The sequence below is a fragment of the Notolabrus celidotus genome, chromosome 10 (genome assembly GCF_009762535.1).
Source record: "Notolabrus celidotus isolate fNotCel1 chromosome 10, fNotCel1.pri, whole genome shotgun sequence".
NCBI classification, from domain to species: domain Eukaryota; kingdom Metazoa; phylum Chordata; class Actinopteri; order Labriformes; family Labridae; genus Notolabrus; species Notolabrus celidotus.
The window spans coordinates 11,948,691-11,965,209 of NC_048281.1; the positions used below are offsets into that span (position 1 = coordinate 11,948,691).

At 43.8% G+C, this 16,519-nt stretch overlaps 2 protein-coding genes across 3 annotated transcripts in view; one reads left to right on the top strand and one right to left on the bottom strand.

The window, feature by feature from the left end:
- Positions 1 to 673: 673 nt before the first annotated feature.
- lacc1 (laccase (multicopper oxidoreductase) domain containing 1) lies at positions 674 to 3,508 on the bottom strand. Its single transcript, XM_034694610.1, has 5 exons — positions 2,924 to 3,508; positions 1,950 to 2,128; positions 1,454 to 1,619; positions 1,126 to 1,351; positions 674 to 1,039 (listed from the first exon to the last, which is right to left on the bottom strand). The coding sequence occupies exons 1-5, from the start codon at positions 3,402 to 3,404 to the stop codon at positions 853 to 855; spliced, it is 1,239 nt and encodes a 412-aa protein (XP_034550501.1). The 5' UTR covers positions 3,405 to 3,508; the 3' UTR covers positions 674 to 852.
- Positions 3,509 to 6,214: 2,706 nt separating this feature from the next.
- Positions 6,215 to 16,519, top strand: part of enox1 (ecto-NOX disulfide-thiol exchanger 1) — a 77,072-nt gene continuing 66,767 nt past the window's right edge. The window contains exon 1 of one of the 2 annotated variants that reach the window (XM_034694604.1): positions 6,215 to 6,481. The gene's annotated coding sequence lies outside the window, so the exon portion shown is untranslated. The remainder of the gene's footprint in view (positions 6,482 to 16,519) is intronic. The other variant, XR_004632827.1, reaches the window with a different exon arrangement.

The following is a 16,519-nucleotide window of genomic DNA, read 5'->3' on the forward strand; positions in this document are numbered from 1 at the left end:
TCCACTCTCTGGATCTGTGGAAAAGGTAGATGTCTGCTAAGATGCAGAACTGCCACTTCTACATGAAACCCCTCTGCATACCTGGACCTCTTCTTCTTCTTCTTTCCTGGTTCCTGAACCCTCTCCTGTCCTCAGCGATTCATAACACCTCCTGAAATACATTAACCATGATGCACTGCGTGACACTCACTAGTTTTCACCAGACAGTGATCGGACAGGAGCGAAGTCCTGCAGAGGTTCTTTATTTTGGGACACACTGAGGGAGTTTATTCAATAAATGCATGTTGTTCAAATCAGCATAATCCTCTGAAATATTTTCTTAAATGTAGAAATGTACTTCTCTGTTATAAATGAAGATATATAAATGATTTTGTAGCTGATAAAGACGTCAGGATAAATCTCAGTGTGTCTAACAAACACCTCACTAGGATAACACGTCGTTACTGTAAGGACTCAGATTTAGCGCCCGTCTTTCCCATGTCTCCTACCTGAACGCCTCATGTCAGCTGCTGCTGCGTTCAGTGAAGTCCACCAAGCTGGAACTCAAACAGCCGCTCTCGTTTATGAGACGTCACATTAAAACAGATAATTAATACCTGAGGACGAGCTGCTCCACGAGCAGGCAGAAATCATAAAGACACAATAATTAAGGTTTGATGATAATGAGACAGAGAAGAGAGAATAAAATACTTTATTATAATAAAGACGACGACACAGAATCACCTGAACATAACACACCGAAACTCTTTAAATGAGGATGAAGTATTAACATATTGATCTGCAGGGAGGAGTTTCCAGCAGGTGAGTCCAAACATCACAGAGTCAATCAGCTCTCTCCTCCAGTGGGCGGGGTCACACCTGTCCCCCCTCCTCTTTGATCCACAGGTAGCCCACCTGAGTGCCAAACTCCGTCCCGTCTCTGCGGTGAGAGAAGAATAGTTCAGGGTGACAGGACGTGCAGGGCGTCACACTTGGGTGCTCCGTCGTTACGTCATCGTGGATGTTCTCTGGCAGCACGCCGCCGCGCTGGAGGAGGAGTCTAAGGAGAGACGGGAGAGGTTTTTCATTTATAAACACTGAACTATGGCGTGCTTTATTGCGTCTTTTATTTTCTGTGTCGCTGACCTGTTGGCGAGACGGATGTTGACGTGTGGTGTGTCAGACTCCGGGTCGGGGACACAGTCAGGGTGAATGTTGTGAAAGTCGAGCGCCTGATCTCTCTGCAGACTGAAACAACACGCCCCCACAGACGGCCCCACGGCGACCACGATGTCACTCGCACGGCATCGGAACTCCGTCACCATGGCCTCCACTGTTGCCATCGCGACCCCCATCAGGGTTCCTTTCCAGCCTGAAGATCAGAGACGCAGAGAGAGGAGAGATTTGATTAGAGTACAAAGGGACGAGCAGAGAGAAGTTTGAACATCTTGCGTTGAATTTTTTAAACTCTGACCTGAATGTGCGACTCCGATGACCTTTGACCTCGGGTCAGCGAACAGGATGGGCATGCAGTCAGCTCCCGGTGCCGCTAAGACCATGCCGGTCTGGTTTGTCACCATGCTGTCGTAACGCTTTGGCTCCTCCTTCCCAATAACCCAAACGTCACTGGCGTGGTTCACCTGCAGGAGACAAGAAACACGTGACCTGTGACCCCGAAGACACAAACAACTCCTGCTTCCTCTGGGATGCTAGCGTCAGCGTTAGCATTAGCTGAGTGTTTGTGGACTGTTTGTGGACTCTTAGGCTGTCCTCTCTCCTCTGTCCTCTCTCCTCGGTCCTCTCTCCCCTCTCCTCTGTCCTCTCTCCTATCTCCTATCTCCTCTGTCCTCTCTCCTTTCTCCTCTATCCTCTGTCCTCAGAGTAAACATGATGTAAACACAGATCAGAGAAACGTGTAGACTCAGCTGACGGTGATGATCTTGGAGGATTCATTGTTCAGGGTTCAGTACCTTGACCAAGCGGAGCTGCTGGGCGGGGAACCCAGCGTGCAGGGCCAGCCGGCGTCTGTTCTCAGTCACTACGGCCCCGGAGTCTCTCCTCCTGCTGCTGCTGAACATGTTCAAAGAGGACAGCGTGGCGATGGTGGACACGCCGCCACCTCGGGAGCTGAAGCCGTGACCGAAACAGTCTGAGAGGAGAGAGGACGAGAGGAGAGGACAATTGTTTAGTCTCTGCACATTCACACCTGTCTCTGAGTTTAAAGAACGCCCCTCCTCTCTGTGCTTTAAACGTTTCTGACCCTGTAAAAATGTGTAACTGCAGCTCATTCCACAAGACTTCAACCCTGACAGTTCAAACCCTTTTGCTTCTGTAAGATCTTAAACAGGGTCCAGATTTTGTCCTCTTTTGATTCAATTGGTCAGTTTTAAACAGTTTGACGTCACAAATTCATATTTTATCAATAATTGGGGGAACTTTGAATAAAGTTTGCTGCGATCTCAACTTAACAGAATATCTATATAGAAAAAAAGCTCTTTTTAAACACTTTACCCCCAAAAACATGAGTTATTGACTGCTAAGAACTATGGTACATGATGCATTTCATCATGCTGCATTCAGGTGTTTTTATTATACAACATATGTTTACTTTTACCTATTATTTGTATTTTATTATCTATTTTATTCTGTTTATTTTTCTTTTTTCTTTATTTGTACTCTTTTTATTTACTTGCTACTATGTCTGCGTTGCTGCAACAACCACATTTCCCTCCAGTTACCAAGAAAGTATGATCTTATCTTATGCATTATATTAATTTCTTATTTTGGGGGTACAGGGACTCTGCTTTGAACAACTCTGACACATTTATAGTTTTTAGTTCTTATCTATTTACTCCTTAAATAAATAATAATTAAAATATTTTTTAAATAAAACTGTAAATTGTATATTCTAACTGTGTAAACTCATGTTTTTTAAATAACTGACCTGGGATCAGTGTAGACCTCAGGACTCTGATCTCTCCCCTCAGCGCCGGAAGCTGCTGCAGAAACCTGGAAACCTCTATTACTACGTCACCAGGTGAGAGCGTGTGGGCGGGGCTTCTGCAGCTCACACAGGTGGGGTTCACCACCTCGTATTCAAAGGTGTAAACAGCCGTGAAGAGCAGCTCTTGGTACACCTTCAGCACCTGTCTGCCCCGCGGGGACGTGAGGACCCGGACCGAGCTCAGGTCCTGGTCGTCTACAGTCTGCTTGAACCGGATCAAACACTCCACGGTGGAGCCTGCGTCCAGGACGTGCGCGCTGCTGGTGCACGAGCTCAGGTCTGAGAGGCTGTTTGTGTCCCGGTAACGAGTCCCGCAGAGCAGGAAAACCTGCCGGTCTGACCCGGACTCCTCGCGCAGAGACGCGCCGGTGCAGGCGGGGCAGCAGCCGTGGATCAGGTCCAGCAGCACGGCCTCAGACATGATGGGGGATACAGGTCTCAGACACAGAGGAGCATCCAGGGACAGAGTGTCTGTGATCCTGTCCGCGAGAGCAAACTTAAATACCAAGAAGCGAAACTACAGCGGACTCTTGACTTCCGGGTCCCGCCCCTTCTGACATGACCACGCCCCCTCTGGAAACTCCTGCCCTGGGTTGGAAACTCTGATATTAACTGCTTCCTCCAGTCCTGCTGACTCTTACACAAACATCTGGAGTCTTTCCTGGTTCCTGCAAGTCCTGCAGTCAGCAAAAGGACACACATGAACATTATTAACATGTTTTAGTATATTAAGATATAAATAACTCTAATATGAAGTAAAAACAAACAAACAGGGACCCTGACATGATGAAACTCCCCTCAGACCTCCAGACTGAAGCCTCAGTTACTTTATAAACTTATTTAGGATGCACACATATCAGCATTCAAAATCACAACAGTAAAAGACACAGGTTATTAATATATGACTTGGTAATTTAACTTAATGTGTTCAGAAGCATTAAACATCTTGGGAGGGATACATTAATCCCTGTAATTGTAGCACCTTAAATGCATCATATATACCTTCAATTTATGACTGATCTAAGTTCTCTAAACTTAAAGGAGGAAACCTCTCAGTCTGTGTTAACTGGCTATGAACTCTCATCACCTGACACTCGTACCTGATCAGACGAGGATGTGGGAGTTTCCATGGACAGTTTTCAAACCACAGTCAGCACTTATTCTCCTCATCTCACAGAATACAACAGCCTGGTATTTCTTCAGAGTGTACACAGTGTGTTTCAGATCAGCTGTTCATCCTTTATTAAATCACACAGAGAGATTTTACAGCATTAAAAAAGTCCTGACTGAACTCGGGAACAATCTCACAACATAAACTGAGTGTAAGGAAGAGGAAGTTATTGGATCTGAATCTCTTTTTAAAAGTTACAAGACAAACGAGGTTTCAGAGTTCAGAGAAACTAAACGTGAACTCATCACAGACTGACCTCTTTGTGGTTATTCTGGTTTGTGACTTGTGTTCCACAAAAGAAAATTTAAAGTTACTGAGTCAGAGTTCAGATGATATATCTGGTTAAAAAAGTATCTATAAATGTCCTTTTTAAAAAAAGATTTTTTATAAACTCCACAGAAAATCTTCAGAGGAACATCTCAACGTTTTACTTCCCTACGTTTATCATAAAGAAGAGTTACTGCTCACTTTATAGATTTATATGACTCAGATTAAACTTATAATAAAGTATCTGATGAGCAAACACAGTTCCTCTCTTTGTCTCTCTGCAGACTTCCGCACTTTAAACTTCTCAGATTATTTCAGATAAACAGAAAGTTTAATCCAGATTGAAATGATCTACATTTTGAAGTCCATGTTTTTGCAGTCCAGGAACAAGTAATCGTGTTTTGAACTTTGGACAAGACCCATTAAGATCTGTTAGGATGAGCAAAAGAATCCTCAAATGGGACTACATGTACATACTGTGTCCATAGGGGGTGCCAAAATCCACACAGACTGAAAGATCCTCACAGGAGCTTTAAATGTAATATCTAATGTTTGATATCGATGCTTTATGGTGAAATGTGTTCTGGATACAATCCTTTATTTTCTTACGGTCCTAATGTCGGCTTTGTACGCTGTGTTACCGTCAAGATTCAGCCCTCCAAGAGCAGAATATGAAAAATATATCTCAAGTATAAATATTATGGACCGCAAAATATTGATTGCTTGTTGATATTATATCTTTAATCCATCCTGAATTCAGCCGTCTGCTGGGATCAGGATAATCAGGATTTAAGGACTTAATTTATCCTGTTTAAAAGTTTAAAAAACGAAAACTATAGGTTTTATAAAAAACAAAAAATATATGACCTGAACGAACATTATTTAATCATCCATTTATTTCCGAATTTCAACATCTGATCCACTCTGTAAAACCCTAAAGCTTTTTCTCCAGTGATTCCTTTACTCACCAGCAGGTGGCGCCAAATAGCAGGTCCAGATTTTTATCTCCAGCAGCTTCATCATCTTCATCCTCTTTATCAAGTGTTGGAGTTTATTCTCTCGTGTAGCCGTGATTAATTTAATGTAACATATAAACGTGTTTAATGTCATAATGATGTTAATAACCCTCTCAATGTTCAGACTCTACCTGCAGAAAATAATCTGAGTATCATGAAAGGTGCGTCTCTTTAGGGATCCTCCTTACTGTACTGATTAAAGTCAGAATCTATCTGAGGAAAAAACAAGAGATTCAGATTTATTTACTTTATTTAATTTAACATAAATCTTTGTACAAAATGAATTAAACAACAGAGACCGGCTGTTATATGCTGTTATATACAGTAACAGTTTTTTTCCTTGAGTGACTGTAAACAAATACAAACATCAGGATACTGGGATAGAAAACACTCATGTTTAACATTTTGCAAGAACATGAACACTAAACAATTTAAATCTTTGTTTTAATCAGTCACTCTTCCAGCCTGAGTTCGGCCAGTGTCTGATGTGTCCATCAGGGGGCGCTTTAGCCTTTAAAAGCCCTCTTTCTCTGCTCATTCAGTCTTTAAAACTAAAAACCTAATCTATGCTGATTATTTATTATATTTAATGTTTAATATCATAAACGAGTCAGGATTGAGTTTGAATTTTAAACAATATGATGAGAATATTCAGTTTGTCAGTTTTCTTCATAATAAAAGTATTTATTATTTCAGGATTATTTAAAGATTGATACTTTCTCCTCTTTGTTGTGTTTTTTTTTTAATTATTATTATTGTTTTTATATAAATACGTTTGACATCCCGGTTTCTCTCCTCTGCAGCCTCCTCCGGTTGGTCCCTGCTGATAGACCTGGACCCGGCCTCGTGAACGCGCTCTCTCTCGGAGACGCGCTCCGGGTTCCGTCCTACCGGAGGCAGAAGAGAGCTCGGAGATGCACCGGAGAGACTGAGAGGATACACACACACTCACACTGACACACAAACACCGAGTGTCCAACTCACACCGACACACCGGGATTAATCTACGCCGAGAGTCCGGAGCGTCACGCGGATCCGTTCCCGGTAAGAGCTCCGATGTTTGTTTCATTCTCCTCATGATGGCACGCGCCTGTCAATCTGCTGATCGGTGCACGTGAAGCTCTCAGTCCATCACATCGAGCTCAGCGTACACGCGCAGGGTGTGAAGTGTGTCATGATGCTCTGTGTGTGTGTGTGTGTGTGTGTGTGTGTGTGTGTGTGTCCGTGCGTGTGTGTGTGTCCGTGCGTGCATGTGTGTGTGCTTGCGCGTGAAGCGTTTTTCTCTGCTGATGGATCTCAGGCAGAAGGGATCTGTCTGCGTGCATCCACCTTTTGTTCAACAGTTCAAAGTGTGAGAGCGCGTGCAGACTCCACCTTAACCGCACGAGACGCTCAGAGAAGAAGAAGAAGAAGAAGAGTGAAAGTGCGTGTTCCTCTCCTCCTTCAGGTGTTCATGAATGCAGGTGTAACACAGGGTCACTTTGTCTCTGTGTGTGTGTGTGTGTGTGTGTGTGTGTGTGTGTGTGTGTGTGTGTGTGTGTGAGAGAGAGATAGATCAGCTGTTAGGATGTGATGCAGGATGAAGGGGGTTTGTTGTGTGATGAGATCAGCTGTGAGGAGGAGGAGGATGTCCTTGGTATGAAGTCACCTTGACGACCTGTCAGCTCCAGCAGCGTGTTAATGTGGGTGTGTGTGTGTGTGTGTGTGTGTGTGTGTGTGTGTGTGTGTACGTTGGTGTTTGTGTGTTTTTTTACCTGCTTCTTCTGTTTGTATCATTCAGTCAGAGTTTAAGGACATAAATATTATTCTAGGAGATAAAAATCACCACACAGTCCTTTAAAATCTCACGTTAGATCCTAAACATAAAGAAACACACAGATATACTGAGGTTTAACTCTTACCTGACAATGACAGGTGTATAAATCATCTGTTGAGGCAGGTTAGAAGATACAAAGATACTGTATTAACTTCTATAAGAGCTCTACAAACACTGAAATAAAAAGCTGCAGAGAGCGTTAATATAAGACCTCAGGATGGTTCTGTGTCCTCTGCTGCTGCTTGTTGTTGTTTGTTTGTGTCTCATGTGTGCTGCAGATGTAAACATTCATGTGTTTATGAGCTGTGAGTATCGTACAAGTGCAGAGTTTGTGTGCAGAGACTATATGTCACCTAATACATCAAACTTGGTCTGTTGGGACGAATGAAGCTGGCTAATTTTAGGCATCTGTTCCTTTGGTTGTTAGGAGAGAGTGTCGTATCATAGCGGAGGTGAAGGACGACTTCACGCTAACTTCAATGTAGCCGAACAATAAACCACTAAACGGTCTAATCTGCAGCTTGATAAACTTGTGTTAGCTTTAGACAGCATCACGCACATTTACTGTTTTTGAACACCACAACATGTTTATCGTAATCTTTGATCCTTTATTTGTTCTCCTGAAGTCAATCCTTGAGCTCACCTATGAGACAGTCTCAGTCCCCTTCTCTGGTCTGTGTTACTGTAAACATGACGCTCCAGGTAACAGGTCACCTGGGCGACATCATCAGCACCAGAGAGAGAGAGAGAGAGAGAGAGAGAGAGAGAGAGAGAGAGAGAGAGAGAGAGAGAGAGAGAGAGTACAACAGTGTATCAGGCTTCATGAGGACCAGGTTTATCTTCAAACATCAGGATGTTGGTTCAGCGAATCCACCTTAGTACGACTCAGTTTTCCCTCCACAGTCCTGATAACAGATCACATGAAGGTGTACAGAGTGTTAATATCTGCCTCTGCTTTGTTTCCCAGCTCCTCTCTGACTGTGATGTTTCCTGCTGAGCAGATGTGTTTTCAGCTGATTTAATCAGGGCTTTTATTTTAAAAAAGACACCATTGAAAAAAACAATGAGCTGTTAGTCACTTTAAAGCTGAAGCTTAGCCCTGCAGCGTTTCATCAATATTATTTCATATGTTGTTAATGTAAAAATCCAGATTATAGAAGGTTAAATTAATCCTGTGAAGACCTTCAGATTAATGGATGTGACTGCAAACTTAATCAGACTCTGCGCAGGTTCAGTGTGGAAAAGATTAAAAAGCATGTTCATCTGTCTGTTGAGTCTCAGTTTCACTGGTAACAGTTGACCACAGAGGCTTCACTCTGGCTTCCTTCAGCGGTATGAACCTGAAACAGAAACTGATGTTCTTGTGATGTTCTTGTAATTAACAGGTCTTCAGTTTGGTGAAATAACAACATCATGATGCAGATTAGTCAAAAGTCAAAAGCCAAGCTTTGTCAGGTCTGTCCTCAAGAGGAGAAGAAAAATACTTTTACAATGTTTGTTTGTTGAATGGAGGTCTAGGAAAGAGGATTAGAGACACTGATGTTTTTTTTTAGCTCTGACCTTCTTCACGGAATGTTCCATTTGTTCTCAGAAGTCTGACATCAAAGACAGAATTCTTGAATTCTGTCTTTGATGTCAGAATTCTAGAACACCTGCTGTTGCTCTCCATACAGACTGTTTCTCCTGCTGACACCTGATTGGTGGATACTACTCAGACTACAGACAGAGACCAGAACCCTTCTCAGACTAAAATCTAGACCCTGAGATCCAGATTCAACATGTTTCTGAATCAGAATCTGTAATTACAGGTTAGTTGTAGCTGAAAGTAAAAAGTTTTGTCAGGTCTGTCCTCAAGAGGAGAAGAAAACTACTCTTACAATGTTTGTTTGTTGAATGGAGGTGGGATCCATCATTCCTGATGCTGTGTTCCAGGAAGTCAGGAAATCTAAACGCTGATTGTCTTTAGTGACATCATCAAGCAGATTTGTGTCTCAGTGTAAATGTTTGACCTAGAACCAAGTGGCAAGCTCCGGTTTAAAAATATGAGTCAATGCGGAAGTGTTAAAAGCTGCAGTTCATCGAGGATCCGCTTGAGGCTGGCTCCGGAAGTACCGGAAGTCACATACACATGAATGGGGAAAAGCCGATATTTACAGCAGAAATAAACATGTTTACAGCCTGGTACAAAAGATGAGTGTAGTCTGGATAGCTCATTTCTCGATGTCCTCTCACTGTGAGGGGGGTGAATTTTTTTCTAACACGGCAATTTTGAAGATATTGAGATTACTAGTCTTCCATTGAGAGGCTCAAAGCCCGCCTCTTTACGTCACACTGGCTCAACAGAAGCAATATGGCTGCCGCTGCCGATTGGCTTCAAAACAGCGTTCAGAAACAGACAGGTGACGTCACGGATACTACGTCCATATTTTATACAGTCTATGCCTAGAACAGATTGTTAGCTGCTCTTCATGCAGATATCTGTTTATATAGAGAGAAATCCTCCTCAGATTAACAACCATGGGAGTAAGGATGTCATTACTCCTGCTTTTGCTCTCCTTACAGACTGGTTGTCATGCAGACACCAAACATAACCTCAGAGGAGTGTTTCTTTCGTTTTGTTCATACCGAGCATGCCGCCATCTTGTTTGAATGAGATTTACTGCAGGTTACACGTTGATGGACAGAGTCAGCGGTGCTTGGAGATGAAACAGGAGTCTGAGTGAAGCACATCATAGAGGGTCAATAATCATCCTGTCAAAACGGGTGTGACCTCACAGTAACGAGCTGTGTTTAGTCATCGATTTCCAGGAGGCAGAGGGACACAGACACCATCATCGTCATCATCATCATCATCATCATAACAAACAGCCTGTGTGTCTGCAGGCAGTCAGCTCCACATCATCAGCTGAATCCAGAGTCTCTGCAGCTATCTGACACCTCCACAGCGAGCAGGGGGGCGGAGCCTGTGAGCGTGTGTCTCTGTCACCTGGGGGGATTACAGCAGCTGCAGATCTCCTAGCATGCCTCAGGGCCATCAGGGCCCACACGCACACACGCACACACACACAGCGTTGCGTTGTCGTCGGTTTCCTGGTTCAGCCTCTTAATGTGATTATTCTTCATCATCATCATCACCCTCACACTCAGCGCTGACCTCACACTGCAGCTCAGAGGGAACACCGCAGATAATGTGCTGGTATTTCACAAACAGAGTGTGAGGCCATCCATGGGAGGACTTACTCACAAGAGAGGACTCCCCCACCAGAGAGAGAGTGTGAGTGAGTGTGTGTGTGTGTGTGTGTGTGTGTGTGTGTGTGTGTGTGTGTGTGAGACCACACGTGTTCCCCACAGCTTACCTGTGTATTTTGATTGAAAAGAATACATCAGTTGAAGCAGCTTTTACACACCCTTATGTTTACTATGGCCTCGTCATTTTAATGGGAATTTCATTTCTGACTGGCCGACAAGTCTGAAGGTCAGAAAACAGTCAAAAAAGTACTTCTTTTATGGAACATGGCGAGATTATCTTATATTATTAGAGTCTGCAGGTGCAAGATGTCAGATTGGTCCAAGTGTGTCTACCACTAGCAGACCTAGCTTACATCTAATTTAAAGACAGCATCGGCTGATATTTTAATTCATCACAGGTCACTCGGGACGTATTTTTAGTTCCTCATAGTATGATGTATTCTTGGACGTGGATGATTCATAAGTATTTAGAGGATTGTGAAACCTTTAACACGCTGCTGTTGAGTTTAACACGTCTGATCTCCAGGACAAACCAAATCTATCTGCATGTGAGAGCCTATCCTGAGTGAGAATCGATGAGGACTGATTCCTCTCAAGGAAAGTTAATGCAGTGTGTGTGTGTGTGTGTGTGTGTGTGTGTGTGTGTGTGTGTGTGTGTGTGTGTGTGTGTGTGTGTGTGTGCATGTGCATGTGGGTGTGTGTGTGTGTGTGTGTGTGTCTGTGTGTCTGTGTGTCTGTGTGTGCGTGTATTGATCTGGAGATTGAGGAGCAGAGAGGTTTTTCTGTCTCATAATGACGCCCTGAGATTCAGCTGGCGACGCTCAGCAGGCTGCTTTGAAATGCAGCGATATTTCAGACTCTAAGCTCGTAGAGGTTTCATACCTCCGGCTGCTCATCATGAACATGTTAAGGTTTATAAATCCTGTGTTAATAGATCAATATGTTACATCTGACTCTTCCTGTGTTAGTAACGCTGCAGTGTTCAGCGTACAGGTGACAGAAAAAGCAGAAACTCTTAAAAAAATAAATCAGACTTTCAGATTTCTTTCTTGAAACATGATGTTAAATAATCCAGACATATAAAATGATTTCTTATGCAACAACATATTGTTCATTCAGATTTTCAGTTTACATCACAATAGATCAAACAAATAAAATCACAAATATTTTAAAACGTTGTAATAAATAAAAACAAATCCATTGAATTCCCAAAACTCTGATTTCTGTCATCTGACTGATGATTTCAGCTCCATAAAGACACCCAGGAATAGCAACACACACACACACACACACACACACGCACACACAGTGGCAGCACATCAAAGCAGCTCTGCTTCAGCGGTGGAGGAAGACGAGCAGCCGGAGGCGAAGAACTGCTGTGACTGAAGAGCTTTCTGATCCACACAATGACCGTGTGTGTGTGTGTGTGTGTGTGTGTGTGTGTGTGTGTGTGTGTGTGTGTGTGTGTGTGTGTGTGTGTGTGTGTGTGTGTGTGTGTGTCTAGTGATGTGGGGTCTTGGTTGCAGACTGCAGAGAGAGTGACAGGAAGTAGGATGTTCTTCCTTCCTCCTGTCTCTCGTTGGAGCAGACAGTCTGTTCATCATTAAACTGATCGTCTCCTCACGATGATTCTCTTTGTCAAATTTGTTTGTTTTTATTCTTTCTATTTTATCATTTTATCATTTTGATAATTTGTCAGAAATAGAGAAACACGCCCACCACAGTGCTGCAGAGGAAATGTTAGCATGCAGAGACATAGTCTGATTCATCTGAGTTATATTGAAGCAAAAAGTTCAATGAGTCTCGTGTTAGTGTTTATGTTACCTCTCAGAAAAACAACTGAAGTGACATAAAAACAAATATTCTCTTTTTTTCAAAACCTTGAGAAACGTCCTTTAAGGGGATTTCAGTCCTCACTCTGCTCTTCCTCTCTGCTGCTTAGAAACAGATACTCAGCAGCTGAAGGAGCTCAGTGTGAATGAAGTTTTGGTCTGTGGTCTAGTAAAACTCTCTGTCTCTGTTCCTCATCGTCAGTCTTTGTTTTTAAGGAGCAGACTTAAATCACATGAACGTCCTGGATCTGAGCTCTCTCAGTGGAACCGTCACCCTCTCTGAGCAGAGAGGATCTGCTGCACGGATCAGATTGTGGTCTGTCACTCTGAGGCTCATTTAAAATCCCATTAGTGCTGGCCGGCTCTGCAGAGCTGTGGTTTAGGACCAGGTCCGAGCCGTTCCCAGTTTCCAGAGTCTGAGCTCCAGCTGACGAGGAACTGCTCAGATCTGATGATTTGTTTAACACCTCTGTGATCATTGATTTCTGTCTGAGGGACTGAAGTGTTGCTGCTTCTGTGCGGCTGCAGCTGCAAGCCTGAAGGCAACACGCAGGGATGCAGGCAACACGCAGGGACGCAGGTCCACATGTGCAGCAGAGGAACACACGCAGGACGGTGTTGATGCTTTAACCCTCTGAACCCTCTTACAGTATTGTTTAACGCTTTGTTCCCCTAAAATCTGCACAACTGAACCCAGAGAGCAGCTTACAGATTAAAGTTTTTACACCATTTAATGAAAGATGTCGGCTAAACTGTTGGTCCCTAGCCTGGGATCTGGGTCACTATGAGGAGGGGACACTACAGATCTCCGGGGGGCGTGAGGCTTCGTCTGCTTGGAGGTTGTCTAAATGAGATTTGCACATATGAACTAAACTCCTGATGATTGTTGTGATGACGTTCCTCTCTCTTCAGTGGTTGAAGTGCAGTCTATGCAGAGGTGGGATTTTAACATGCTTAAACTTTCACTCTTTATGAGCCGTGTGGTGTTAACGAGAAGGTTCAGAGACCATGTACAGAGAGACGTTTCCAGCACAAACCACTGAAGAAGAGAGAGGCAGACTGAGCATGCTCAGTTAAACACAGTGTGCTGTGTGACTGATGAGCAGGTGATGTAAACTGGATCGTACAGACAGAGTCCTGAAGGTTGGACGGAGGTTTCCTCTGCACATTTCACTCAACGTAATCATCAATACGAGAACAACAAAAAGATAGAAACTCAAAACTCTCATACCCTGAATGTCAGACTGCAGCAGAACATGTGATCAGCTCAGAGCTCTGACAGCTGAAATGAATGCTGAACACAATGAAGAGACAGAGACAGGCTGCTGCTGTGTGTGTGTGTGTGTGTGTGTGTGTGTGTGCGTGTGTGCGTGTGTGCGTGTGTGCGTGTGTGCGTGTGTGTGAGGTTTAGCAGAGGTGTAGATAAGCAGCGGGCTCTTGCTCTTCCCATTAGGCCGCCTGAAGAAGGATGACATGACTTCCATCTCTCTCTCTCTCTCTCCCACACACACACACACGTACACACACACTCTCTCAGTGTTAAACGTAGGTTAACTGAGGAGTGTGTAACACGATGTGTATCTCTGTAGATTCATCATGTCAGACAAACCAAACATTTATCCACACTGACACACACCAGAGGAGAGTAATTCAGTACTGTGTGTGTGTGTGTGTGTGTGTGTGTGTGTGTGTGTGTGTGTGTGTGTGTGTGTGTGTGTGTGTGTGTGTGTGTGTGTGAGTTCTGGTATGAATTAGTTTTCAGATTTATGACTGTTGGCTTTGCTGAAGCTTTTGTTTTTGTCTGGATGAATTTTCTTTTTCCCTTTCAATTAAAAACAGACTCTTCTCTTTCTTTCGACGAACACACATGACTCAATGTTCTATAAACACACACACACACACACACACACACACACACACACACACACACACACACACACACGCACACACACACACACACACACACACACACACACACACACACACACACACACACACACACACACACACATTTACACATTCAAATTAACAAGAGACATGCACCTGACAAATACCTGTTCCACTAATATTCAGGTCTATGTGGAAAATTACCCGTGGACAAATTTAGAGCCATCACTCAGTTCCTACAAAAACCTGCAGTTCCTTGAGTGTCCACTAGAGTGTGTCTCCTTCAGCGAGTCAGTCCCCATAGAGCCCCATGTTAAAATGTTACAGCAGAAATAAACATGTTTACAGCCTGGTACAAAAACAGTGTGGGTCTCTATAGCTCATTTCCCTCTTCATGACAACTGTACGGCTGAATTTATATCCAACTCACCTGTTTACAGCAGGTTAAGGGTTAATGGATTTAAACTGATCTGTCTTTGTGATATTTTTGCACTAATTGACAGATACCTGTGTTTGTGCTCACCACACGTGACATCATCGTGATAGTACGTGACAGTAGAGAACAGTGAGGGATGATGTTTTGGTACAGATGAGGCTGCTGCAGAGGAAGAAGACGGATCATTAAACCGTCCAGCAGCAGAGGGAACAATAGAGAGAACCAGCTGCCAAATGCTCTGTTCCACAACACACACACCCCTCTGTGTGTGTGTGTGTGTGTGTGTGTGTGTGTGTGTGTGTGTGTGTGTGTGTGTGTGTGTGTGTGTGTGTGCAGCTCAGTTTTAATGAACATACTGCAGCTGCTCAGACTTACACCATGTGTAACGTTGACTCTGCTGACTCGGAGCCAGCCTGTAGTCTGAGCTGATGTGAGCGCTGTCTTCACCCCGGAGCGATGCAGGCCTGTGGTCAGAAACAGAGAGCATCACTTTCTTTACTTCTCTAAGCGTGTGCAGAGAAAACACCCTCAGGATGACTCTGCACATCCAAAAAAACGATAAAGATCAGTCCAGATATAATGGAAGTATGAGAGACTTGAATTATCCAAGAGACAGCTGTACACTCTTCAAACTGTGGAGAAGATTCAGACTGCTGTGAGGCGTTGGAGGACACAGGTGTGCGTGAAGAGTGCTCTAAGTGTTGGTTTGTCCGCTGGTTGGAAGAGATCATGACCGTGTTTAGAGTCAGAGTTGGGTTCAGTGACGTCAGCTTGTGTTTGAGGATTTATTGAAGCCCATAGTTTGTCTTTTTTCCGTCCCCGGTTTTATGGAGCCTGAAGTGGCCGTGTTTGGACGAGAGGATGGAGCTGCAGATGCAGAAGGCTGATTTGTTAGCAGGCTAATTAGCTAGTTAATGAGCGTTGGAGAGCATACAAACAGATACCTGCTAATGAATGCTAACAGGTCATTAAGTGAAAGCATCATTTCACCCGCCATAAAAACTGTAGCCCAGACTTCAGGACAGACTGGAGCTCAAACACAGCGCCGGTTTTTGTTCCTTTTACTGTGGGCATGGATGAACTCTGCAGGGAAGTGTGTGTTTGCACAGAGTGTGTGTGTGTGTGTGTGTGTGTGTGTGTGTGTGTGTGTGTGTGTGTGTGTGTGTGTGTGTGTGTGTGTGTGTGTGTGTGTGTGTTTGTAAATGTGTGTGTGTTTGCAGTGTGTGACAGTAATGGCCGCTGAGTGTCTTCTGCTCTGATGCTCTCTCTGATGGATGCAGGCGGACAGCTCCCCGTCCCCTGCAGACACGTATCACACCACACTACATCTCCCACAATTCAGCTGGGTGTGCGCTCGCCTAGTGACCACAGACACTCAGAGTTTAACCACAGAACATCTCAGGTGGTCAGTCTCCTTCTAACTCCACAGGTGAGACCTAGAGGTGTGAGCTGATCGATGGTCGCTCTGACTTCAGGTCTGCTTCATATTCAGGTGTCGTTATTCTCTGCCTTCTCAGGATCATCTTTGTTTGTTTGTTTGTTTTTTATTAGATCTGCTGTTTGCTGTGAATGTCACTTCCTGAAGGCATTAGTCTCCTCTGCAGTCTTGGTGTTTGAGTTGGTCAAACATTAAACCCTCTTCTGTACGATGATATACAGTTAGGCCCAAAAATATTTGGACAGTGACACAAGTTTTGTTATTTTAGCTGTTTACGAAAACATATTCAGGATACAATTATATAATCAATATGGGCTTAAAGTGCAGACTCTCAGCTGTAATTTGAGAGTATTCACATCCAAATTGGAGCAAGGGTTTAGGAATTACAGCTCTTTAATACGCAACCGCCTCTTTTTCAAGGGAC